This window comes from Bactrocera dorsalis, chromosome 2, assembly GCF_023373825.1.
Source record: "Bactrocera dorsalis isolate Fly_Bdor chromosome 2, ASM2337382v1, whole genome shotgun sequence".
In the NCBI taxonomy this organism is placed as follows: Eukaryota; Metazoa; Arthropoda; class Insecta; order Diptera; family Tephritidae; genus Bactrocera; species Bactrocera dorsalis.
Genome location: NC_064304.1, coordinates 54,989,436 through 55,001,916, shown reverse-complemented (window position 1 = coordinate 55,001,916; position 12,481 = coordinate 54,989,436). Strand labels below are relative to the sequence as shown.

General features: G+C 38.2%; 1 protein-coding gene across 6 annotated transcripts in view; it reads left to right on the top strand.

Moving 5' to 3' along the window:
• The window catches only part of LOC105221799 (probable tubulin polyglutamylase ttll-15), a 35,160-nt gene extending 25,519 nt beyond the window's left edge, over positions 1–9,641 (top strand). The window contains exons 1-3 of one of the 6 annotated variants that reach the window (XM_049448009.1): positions 3,984–5,762; positions 6,006–6,082; positions 9,042–9,641. In XM_049448009.1, coding sequence (XP_049303966.1) covers positions 5,687–5,762; positions 6,006–6,082; positions 9,042–9,155 — 267 coding nt within the window. In that variant the 5' untranslated portion in view covers positions 3,984–5,686 and the 3' untranslated portion in view covers positions 9,156–9,641. The other 5 variants (XM_049448007.1, XM_049448008.1, XM_049448004.1 and 2 more) reach the window with 5 other exon arrangements.
• Positions 9,642–12,481: the final 2,840 nt, after the last annotated feature.

Sequence of the window (12,481 nt, the reverse complement as noted above, 5' to 3'; positions counted from 1 at the left end):
TGAGAGGGTAAAAATTCAATGTTTCATAAATGGAATTCGTGATGTGGACACCAAACGCGCCACATATGCAATGCCAAAAAGAACGTTTGCTGAAACGGTTTCGCACGCCCTCACACAGGAAACAGCTTCCCTACTAAGTAAACCAGCACCCAAAGTACAAAGGGTTGAAATGGAACAACCGGCGCTGATGGAGGAAATATTGAAGACTCTGAAGACAATTGCTGCACCGCGAGTAAATACAACAGGCAGATGTTTCAACTGTGGAAAAGCGGGTCACTTTGCCCGAAGTTGCAATATAAAAGTAAACCCATCAAAACGGAAACAACCAACAGATAACGAGGACGGGGCATCTACATCTCACAAGTCGTTAAACTAAAACGGAACAGTTCAAAGGGGCGTGAGCTGGTTCCCACAACTATTTGCCCCACCATCTCGATATCACAAATAGGTCGCCATGACAACAATCTTACTATCAACGGTATCGTAAATGGACGACTGTCAACGCTTACTTTGGATACTGGTGCCACACATTCAATTATCCGACCGGATGTGGTAAGAGGAACGGTTGAACCATTAGTCGGTTGCAAGCTTCGAACGGCCACCGGAGAGGAAGCAGCTGTCGCGGGAAAAGTGTTTTGCGAAGTGATGATTGGTACCCTGGAAGTTAATCACACCTTCATCGTAGCAGAAATCACGGATGAAATTATAATGGGAGTAGATTTCATGATTGATCACGGGGTTACTTTGGATTTAAACAAGCAAATGCTGTTTTGCCAGAACATGGAGATGCCTATAAACACCGGATATGTGACCAACGTTGAAAGTAAGAGGGTGATTGTTGATGATAATCAGAGTATTCCACCAAAATCTGAGGCGATTGTATGGGCTAAAGTGAATGGAGGAGGTGGGACTGAAGAGTTGTGGATTGTGGAACCAACAAAAATAGATACACCCATATTGGTAGGAAGAACGCTTGTGAAAACTAGAGAAGACGCCACCATTCCGGTCAGAGTAGTGAATGAATTCAACACGCCTATAAGGCTGAAGAAAGGAGCAGTAATTGGACAGTGCCAGAATATAAGTGCAATAGCACGATGCGAACGGTCAGAACAGAAGCCTACTATTGAGCCACAGCAGATAAGTCCTACATTCCTAAATAATTTACTGAACGAACTGCATGGAAATGAAAAATTAAAAGCAGAAAAACTATTAGAAAAATACGCATCCATATTTGCAAACGAAGGAAACACAGGAAGAACCGGCATTGTCAAACATCGCATAAATACTGGAGACGCTAAACCAATCCGACAAGCTCCGCGTAGGGTTCCACTAGCAAAACGTGAGGATGCTAACAAAATTATTGAAGACATGCACAAAAACGGTGTAATCGAACCTTCAATAAGTCCATGGAGCTCACCTATCGTCTTAGTTAAAAAGAAAGATGGTAGCACCCGTTTCTGCGTAGATTATAGGAAGTTGAATGATGTCACAAAGAAAGACAGTTATCCTCTACCAAGAATCGACGATACCCTAGACACCTTGTCTGGAGCGAAATGGTTTTCTACATTAGATCTACAAAGTGGATATTGGCAAGTCGAGATTGATGAACGTGACCGTGAAAAGACCGCTTTCAGTATGGGCGACGGGCTATGGGAATTCTCTGTGATGCCATTTGGGTTATGTAATGCGCCTGCAACGTTCGAGCGACTGATGGAACATGTGTTAAAAGGACTCAACTGGAAGACATGTTTGGTGTATCTTGATGACATTATTATCATGGGAAAAAGTTTTGATGATCATCTGAAAAATCTAGAGGAAGTCTTTCTGCGAATAGCATCAGCCGGATTACGCTTGAATCCCAAAAAGTGTTCATTATGGAAGAAGCAGGTCACATATCTCGGACATAAAGTGTCAACTGAGGGGATTCACACCGAGGAGGGAAAAATAAAAGCAGTTAAAGATTGGCCTCAACCCACCAACATACATGAACTCCGCAGCTTCCTCGGCTTATGCACGTATTACCGCCGTTTTGTACCTGGATTTGCGAACGTGGCTAGAAGTTTACATGATTTAACAAAGAAGAATCGCCCGTTTGTATGGCAGTTGGAACAAGAAAAAGCGTTTGAGCAGCTTAAAGAACTACTTTGTACGGCGCCGATGTTGGCTTATCCAATACCTGGAAAGAAATTCATCCTGGATACAGATGCGAGCGCTTATGGAATTGGAGGTGTCCTGTCTCAGCTCATCGACGGGCAAGAAAGAGTAATTGGGTATTACAGCAGAGTGCTCGGGAAACCAGAGAAAAACTACTGTGTGACGCGAAAAGAACTACTAGCTGTGGTGGAATGTGTAAAACATTTCCACAAGTATTTGTATGGACAACGATTCTTGCTGAGGACTGATCATGCAGCATTAAAATGGTTATTACAGTTTAAGAATCCGGAAGGCCAAATTGCACGATGGATCGAAAGATTACAGAATTACGACTTCGAAACGGAACATCGAAAGGGGATTCACCACAAAAATGCGGATGCATTATCACGTCGCCCTTGTCCACTGGAATGTAAACATTGCTCTAAATCAGAAGGAAAAGAAGGTATAATCGACGTGCGATTACTGAATATAGAACCTGAAGATGATTGGACTCCTCACCGCATCAGAATCAATCAGCTGGAGGACCCTGATCTTGCGAAGCTGGTAATGGCCAAAGAAAATGGGGTACGACCACCAAAGGAACAAATAAGTAGCGAGAGTCCAACTGCAAAAGCATATTGGGCCCAATGGAACAGCATAAACCTCGTTAATGGATACCTTCATCGTACCTGGGAAAGCGAAGATGGCAAACATTCTCGTCTGCTGATCATAGTACCGAAGTCCATGATCCCGAAAGTATTGAAAGAATATCACAATGGACCTAGTGGAGGGCACCTTGGAATTACAAAAACTATAGAGAAGATTAAACAACGGTTCTACTGGATCGGCTGTCGAGATTCCATAGCAGAATGGATAAGTAATTGCGTAGAGTGCATGGCAGCTAAAGGTCCTAAAGCCAAAAGTCGCGGTAGGCTACAACAGTACAACGTGGGATCACCATTTGAACGAGTCGCAATGGATGTTGCAGGTCCGTTTCCAACCAGTACGGCCGGAAACAAATATCTACTGGTTGTCATGGACTATTTCAGTAAATGGCCAGAAGTATATGCCTTACCAAACCAAGAAGCGAAGACAGTAGCCGAAGCGTTTGTAGAAAATTGGATAACAAGGTTCGGAGTGCCCGTCGAATTACACTCAGATCAAGGCAGGAATTTCGAATCTTCCATTTTCCAAGAAGTCTGTACATTATTAGGCATCCACAAGACACGGACAACAGCGTTACATCCACAATCAGATGGAATGGTGGAGAGATTCAACCGAACGCTCGAAGAACATCTGCGGAAAATCGTTGATAAAGATCAACGGAATTGGGACAAGTGCATCCAGATGTTCCTGCTGGCGTATCGTTCAGCGAAGCACGAGACAACTGGTTACACGCCAGCAAAGATTATTTTCGGATCTGATCTGCGACTCCCTGCTGATCTTAGGTTTGGAACGAATCCTACAGCTGTAAGAAATGATGGAGATTATTGTTCTGCCTTAAAGGAAGAAATGAATGAATTGCATCTAATGGTAAGACAGCATACGCATCTGATGAGCAATAAGATGAAGGACCGGTTCGATCAAGCGGCAAATTCAAAAGGTTTTGAAGAAGGTGATCTGGTCCTGTTGTACAATCCACTTCGAAAGAAAGGCTTGTCCCCGAAACTGCAGGCAGCCTGGGAAGGACCCTATATGGTGATGAAACGACTGAATGACGTGGTATACCGCATACAAAGAAATGGAAAAGCACGATGTAAAATGAAAGTAGTACATTTGGAGAGGCTCGCCCCATTTGGTTCAAGAGGATTTGTGCCTAATCGGGACGATTAGGCTTTAGTGGAGGGCAGTGTTACAAAAAGTAGTATTAAGTTGTATTTGTATTACTATATGCATCCCTGATTATGAACAATAGCTGTAGGTATATGGAATAGCATTTGTCTTGTTGTAGACATCTGGCGCCACACTGTCTGCTCGTCTAGTTAAACAATTGCTGAGTCTGGCGCCGCGACTGTCTGCTTGCGTCTGGCGCCGTATAGCCGTATGTTCTGGTAATTTCCAGACGCGATATTCTAGAAGGACACGTCGGCATCAGCGAGAAGTGCGTGGCTATAGCCGTATGTTCTGGTAATTTCCAGACGCGATATTCTAGAAGGACACGTCGCCATCAGCGAGAAGTGCGTGGCTATATAAGCCGTGGCAGCGCCAACGTAATCAATCAGTGCTAAGAGTAAACTGCTATAGTGTAGACGAGTTGTGAAATAAAGAGTTGTTGAATTAAATTAAACAGTGTTGATTTTATTTGTCAATCCAGAGATACGAACCTAACAAAGTAAACTAGCAAGAGTAAATTCGTAACAGTATTAATTGTGTTGTTACGTAAGTTCAACCTTACTTCTGCTTGTGTTAACCAGTCGAATTCTATAATTGCATCAAATGAGTTAAGTTTAAGGAGATTTGGCCACAAATTTTCATAAGGCACTTACTAGATACTTTGCTCGAACTGTGTATCGAGTTTACGGTGAAAAGGTTTTCGATGGGAATTACTTAGAGCCTGTAGGCTTAAGGGGTTAGGGGTAGTCAGAGGCACGAAAAATGAGAATTTTCAGTATTTTTTTTTTCTGCTATTAAATAATGTTATTTTACAAAAGTAGTAATGTGGCATTATTATAAAATGTGTTGACTTGAAGTCACCAAAATTTCAAAAAAAAATGTTTGTGTTGACCCAGTTCCAGAAAAAGGTAGTTGCGGTGATAACCATTGAACCTTGGAGAGTCATTCAAAATCAATCGGAGAAAAAAAAATAGTTTTATAAATATTTAGATAATCCTGGGCCTGATCTAAGGATTTTATTTTTTTTTTCAAAAATTAACAAAATGGCAGCCCCAGGAAATTTTTTTTCTAAATTTTTGGGAAAAAATTAACAGTTAATTTGTCCTTAAAAATCGACATTTAAAAAAAAAATCCTTCTATCAGGCCCGAGTTTATTATGTATTCTAAGGGCCGTTTTCTTATGTAAGCAATAAAGCTCCCTTTACTAACTGGGAGGATAAATTGTTCCTCACTTAAAAGCGCGATTTAAGTTATTTCGTTTTCTCATCTTGCCTGTAAAAATATATTTGTTATTTCGAAATTATGGCAAGGCCAAAATTAAAATCCAACAATTGCCTATAAAATTGGCATGTTGGCAATGTCATGCAAGCAAAACGTAAACAAAATCAGCTGTTAATTAAAAAATTATGATGGAAAGACCACTGCTAAAAAGAAAAAGAGGAAAGAACTTCACTCCCCCAGAAGAGGATGCATTAGTGGAGTTGGTGGATGAACAACGACATATTCTGGAGAATAAAAGATTCGATGCTGTCACATGGCACCAGAAGGAGGAGGCCTGGGAAAAGTTGGCGGATTGTTTCACAGCTAGGATTGGGACTAATCGAGAGTGGAGGACTTTACGGGATAAGTTCGAAAGCCCGAAACGAAAGTCCAAGGCAGAAATGGCAACCGAGAGCGTTATCGGACAGGTGGCGGTTCGGCTGCTGTAGAAAGTAGCAGCATGGTAACGCAAAAAGTTGCTGCTATTTTGGGGGAGTCGGCCACTGGATTGAAAAATACCTTTGATGGTGATGCAAGTAAGTAATTTCGTTGTTTCATATTTCCTAAATTGAGTGTCTTTGAAGCGCTGCCGAAGACCTTCATTGATGATACATGGCACTAGTGGAACACACCTGTGTTACAGCGGCACTTGCAAAACTCTTTATACTAGCGATACAGTGGCACTGGCAAAACTGTTGGCACTAGCTACGCGCCAAAATACACTGCATTCTCTTACGAGTAAATATGAATGTTTTCAAAATAAATGTTTTTCATTATAGTTGATACTAGTACTCCGGAAAGGGAAAAATTCATTGTCCACGCTGAAGATATAACTGATGCCGACGAGCTCAACCAGGCAAGTATATATGTATTTTAATGTTTATGAATTCGCTAACATTTCATATAGTTCATTCTCTTACATATGTATGTACGTATGTGATATAAATTACATTTTTAAATTTTGTACAAAGTTTGAAGTTTTAATTTATATTGTTTCTTGTAGAATGATTAATATTTAGATAAATCACATTGTGATTGAATTTTGCAAAAAAATGACTGTATATATTTGGAATACTTATACATACATATGAACATATACAGCTGAGGTCACATAATTTACACTATTTGTATTTTTACGGTATTCATATAGTGTAAATTATGTGACCCCAGCTGTATATACAAATTTAATTTTTAATTTCATAGGAAAATGTGAAGAATGTTGATCACGAAGAAGAACAGTGGTCTTCTTGGACACCTAACGCACTGAGAAGTAAAAATTCGTCCAAACTTTTGATTGACCGTCCTGGACCCGCAAGAGAAATTTGGAGGAAGAAAAAATTAAGTTGACAGTTTTACAACAACAATTTTTTGCAGATGAAAATACCCGGGCTCAGGAAAAACATGAGCAAGAATTAATTGCGCTTAAATTGAAAAATGAGCTAATGCAATTAGAAATCTTAAAAAAAAAAACAAATTAGATTCAAATAAGAATGCACCTTAAGCAGTTGCGGTACTCTTGTTTATTTTTAATAATTTTTCCTGTTAAAGGTGTTGCCCTTTTTTCCATATAACGTGTAAGCAAAATTAGTTTCGTCATTGTTTGAGAAGTGGAATTTTTGTGTTGAAGCTTTGGCTTCACTTTATTTTTAAGTTTGCAATGACATTTTTTTTTTGGTTTTTAATAAATACGAGGGCTGTCCGATAAATAACCGACCTAACCATGATGGACGCGACTTTTTCAAAACTTTTTTTTTTTTTTTCTACATAGTCTCCTTGTAACTCCACACACTTTTCCCAGCGATGCTCCCATCTCTGCAACCCTTCCAAATAGTACTTGGCGTCTTTGTCTGCAAAATACGAGTTCACGAAAGAGAATGCCTCCTCATTTGACGAAAATCTCTGGCCGCCAAGCGCAGTTTTAAGTTGAGGAAACAAAAAAAGTCGCTTGGTGCTAGATCCGGTGAATAAGGTGGATGGTCAAGCAGTTCGAACCGCAATTCGTGGATTTTCGCCATGGCGACTGCTGAGGTGTGAGATGGTGCGTTGTCTTGGTAGAACAAGACTTTCTTTTTTTACAAATGTGGCCGATTTTTCGAAATTTCTTCCTTTAGCTTGTCCAATAATGATGCGTAGTATGCTCCTGTTATAGTTTTTCCTTTTTCAAGATAGTCGATAAAAATAATTCCATGGTTGTCCCAAAAAACACTCGCCATCACTTTCCCAGCCGAATACACAGCTTTAGGTTTCTTTGGGGCTGGTTCCCCCTTTTCAATCCACTGTTTAGATTGGATTTTTGTTTCGGGCGTATAATGATGAATCCAAGTTTCGTCTACAGTTATCAATCGGCGCCAAAACTCGGTCTTATTGCCTCTAAACTGAGCCAACAGAGTAAGCAAACGCGGCACCCAACGCGCGGACAGCTTTCTCATGCCCAAATCTTGGTTTAATATGTGACAAACAGTTTCTTTTGACATCTTCATAATCTCAGATATTTCCCTAACTTTAATCCGGCGGTCGTCTAGTACCAATTGATGAACTTTAGCGATGTTATCGTTAGTGGTTACAGTTTTTGGACGCCCAGGACGTTCATCATCTTCCAAGCTCCTGCGACCACGTTTAAATTCAGCTGCCCAAAATTTTACGGTGGTAAACGATGGTGCAGAGTCACCATACACAGAGTCCAACTCATCTTTGAATTGTGAAGGCGTATTGCCTTTCAAAAATAAAAATTTAATTAAAGCTCGATATTCAATTTTTTCCATTTTGGGGAAATCACCGAAATAGACTCACAAAAACGATTGTCAACAGATAATTGCGCAAGATAAATTTCTGAAATTTTGGCGAGTAGCTATTATAATATGCACAATTTGAAGTAGAAACTTTTTTTTCAGATGTGCCGCTAGCTTCACGTTGAGGTCGGTTATTTATCGGACAGCCCTCGTATATTTTACATACCACTAGTTGAATATGTTAGGTTAAGTTTTTAGGCTAAAACATGAAATTCTGGTAATTAAGAATTCTATTGTACAAAAACCATTATCGCGAAAGGACATTTTCTTAACCGGCATCTTTTAAATTCGCTTAGGCACAGGCACGTTCTCAGTAATTCGTATGGATATGAAAAATTTTACCTATTTCTTTCTATTTTTTTAATTACTAAAATTATCAAATGATTCTTAAATGAATTTTGAAGCAATGCTTATGATTTGAAATATAATTTTTGTATTTATGAGTTGTATTGAATTTTAACATAAAGAGATAAAAAGTATATTATATCCATAACCTTCTTCTAATCTACCTCCCCACCAATTTTCAATTTTCAGCCAAGCAGTTCATAAGTTATAAATGTTCTAACTATTTAATACGACTTTCTTTTATATACTATATACATAAGTATGTAGATAGATGGTAACAGAAAAGAGCAAAAAAACAACAAACACATGCGGGAGCTGTAGCACATGAAAATTTTCATTAGCTCTGCTCTGCTACCGCTCCCAATTTTTTGTTGCTGCTACGCCAGAGCATAGCGCAGCATTTAATTTTTTGCTCTCTCTACAGCTATAGTTTTTTACCTAACCAAACTCGGAGCAGAGTAGAACATACTACTACATTGTTATGCTAAGGCTCCCGACATAGTGAGAGCGGTAGCGATAGCATAGCAGTAATTGTATAAATTTTGCTGCTACGGAGTAGTAAATGAAACCCCTGGTTAAAACCTCTTCAAAATATCGTGTATATGTATACTATTAATCTGTATTTAAAATTTGTCGCTGATCTTGATCGAGTAAAATATGTTTTCCTTCTATTTTTTTTAGGTTAGCCCAGACTACTTCAACCTACAAGTAGAAATACAGAATCTTTCAACACGAGATGGGTGGCTCACTCGATGGTTCTATAAAAAATGTAAAGATGAGCGGAGTTGGTGTTAGTTAAGAGATTTCAGCTAGTCATTAGAAAATTTTATTTCGTTTTAAAATACTTAAATGGTTTAGCTAGAATACATATGTCGAATATTTTGCAGTTATTTACTAACACACACAACATATTAAACATGATTTACATGTCTCACAAAGTTTGATGAATATCAGGTATTATCTTTATAAAAATGAAACGCTATTTTGTTAAGTGCTCGAAGAAATGAATCAATTACTCTTTGTAAGATAAATTTTAAAATTGAAAAAATTTAAGATATTATTTTTTGCCGAAACATTTTAAAAACTAACAAAATAAAAATGCATAAAAAGCGTAAATCAGATAAAACTTGGGTTAACAACCCCACCACAAAGATGATAATCGCGGCATAGTAATAGTGCAAGTGCTTTGTATTTATTTGGTATTATTCATAATCTCTGATATTTATTCAAGGGATTCAGTTTTATAATAAATAATAATTTTTTATTTTTTACATATGTTAATTTCTGCCCTTATTTTGATTTTATATTGCTACTCCGCTATTTTATCCAGCTAACGACTGATTGTTACGTATAAAACAAAATGACAGCTTCAGCACAAGGCCTTGATATTGTGAGAAAAAAAATATCGCGAATTTTGTGTTCAAAAATTATTTATTTATTCATGAATATCTATTTTGTCCCCTTCAAAGTAATCCCCATGAGATATTATACACTTGTGCCAACCTTTCATGGGCCTCTTCAGTTTTGGGAACAAGAAAAAGTCACAGGTTGCCAGATGTGGGGTATACGGTGGCTGCGGCATCATTAGTGTGTTGTTTTTGGCCAAAAAGTCGCGCACAAGCAACGGTGTGTGTGAGCAGGGGCGTTATCGTGGTGCAAAAGCCAATTTTTGTTCTTCCACAAATCCGGGCGTTTCTGGCGGATTGCTTCGCGCAAATTGCGCATAACTTGCAGGTAATATTCCTTATTGACCGTTCTTCCCTGTGGCAAGAACTCATGATGCACCACGCCTCTGCAATCGAAAAAAACTGTCAGTTACGATTCGCGATACTTTTTGAACACACCTCGTATATGGGCATTAATTACTCTACCAACGTCAGGTCAAAAGAGTTTTTCAGCGTTATTGTAAATATCATGTAAATAGACTAATAAAAGGAGGATGGAGTCATGTGTAGAAGTTCGCGCAAGTGAGGAAAGTTCTCTGATGGCCATTCACTTGAGAGTGGCCATACATATGTATGTACTATATATGTATATAAAAGATCAGCATCCCTGCCAGCCAAAAGTGGTGAAAGAATGAGAGAAACAGTAGGTTTTAAAAAAGTATTGCGCTCATTCAGCAGTGTCAAAGAAATGATTTATGTAAGAATATAGCTGAACTGCTCTAATTACCCTAATCGTCAGCTGATGCAGGGTTGCATTTTTTGATCCCTAGTTTTAAATTTGTTGTAGAACTCTAAACAAATATTTTAAATTTAAATTTGTTTATTTTTCTTTATTGATAAGCAATTTTTACAGAATAACAACTATATTCAATAAAAAAATATTAACATCTGCAAATAGTAAAGAATAATTAAATATAATTATATAAAATTTAAATATAATATCTAAAACAAAGTGAAAGATTAATTATATACAATGATAATAATGTCTAAAAGGAAGATTAATTACAAGGTCTGTCGCAAAAGAAACAGAACTTTCTAAATATAACTGTTTCTGGTGGCGCCACCTATTGGTGGGTATATGAAATAAAAAGTTTGATCTCTTGTTGACATTTCGTAAAAATTTTAAGACCATTGGATAACTACAATCGTTGTTATTGATCAAAGAGACAGCACCTTTTGGTCATCGGTCGTAAAATGCATTTTGAACAAAGAGCAAATATTAAATTTTGTTTTAAACTTGGGAAAACGTTTACTGAAACATTTCAAATGATGAAAAAATTTTATGGTGATCAGTGGCTATCCCATAGTAATGAGCATGAGTGGTTTAAGCGATTCCAAGAAGGTCATGAGGACGAGAGCCATCACCAAAAAAAAGTAGTCTTCAGAAGTCAAAAATAATGACAATGCTGATTTGTTTTTACGATTCCGAGGGTATTGTACACCTAGAGTTCGTTCCACCTGGCCAAACGATCAATACTGTGTTTTACCTTCGTGAGGCAGGGTCCTGGCGCCTGTTGCACGATATGCGCCGTGTCATCGGTCGACGCTTGTCACTGATTTTTTGACAAAAAACTCCATATTAACCATTAATCACTCACCCTACTCATATGATCTGGCACCCTGTGATTTTTACCTATTTGGAAAACTTCATTTGCCCATGAAAGGACACTGTTTTCAGGACATTTCAGCTATCCAAAAGGCGCGACGACCGATGTTCTCAACAGCATTCCGAAAAATGATCTTAAACACTCATTTCAAATGCTAATTGACCGGGCTTAATGCTGTATCGAAGTACAAGGAAACTACTTTGAATAAAAAATATAAATTTTGAAAAATATTAATTTTTTGTTGTTTTTTTCTAACAGTCCTGTTTCTTTTGCGACAGACCTTGAATATAAAAATCATAATAATATCTGAAAGAAAAGATTAATATTATCTGAAAAAAAATATATTAAATACAAATAGAATTGTCTCTGAAAGAAAGATTATTTATAGAAAAATGATAATAATATTTGAAAGAAATTTTAATATTATCTGATAATTTAAAATATAAAACAAAAATTTTTTCCACATATTATATTGGATTGTGCAGGCCGCCTTAAACGCATAAAATATATACATATGTATGTATGTATTTATTTTTGCATATTATGTTGGACTGGCCAGTAGGGTGGGTCGATTCCGGAATTTTTTCGATTCGGTATTTCTAATAGTGCGGAAAAGTTGCCTTAGTGCTTCCTGATTCCAATGCAACTTTTTGTTTTGAGATCGGATTGCATCTTCAACCCGAACCTCGGCCTTGAAATTTCGGAAATTCGCCTAAAATCGTGAAATTGTCTACCTAGCGCCTGAAAAGTTATTTGTCACGTCATTTGCTACCGAAATGGTATATGTGATCATGGCCGTAGGACGAACCATTCCCGAGATACGAGCGAAAATGCGGCGCGCCACAGCGCAAGGTGAAAATCGGCTTGCGGCCACACTTCTTGACGTTGATTTCGCCGAGTGCTATCACTCACATTCATTCACCTACGCCAAAGGACACGTTCGGATAGGTCTCCACACAAATATTTTTTCATCGAGTTCCTTCACTCTTGTCGGTGATTTCGCCGAGTTCTATCACTTACATTCATTTCCCTGCGCCATACGACACGTTCGGACTGGTCTCCACATAAA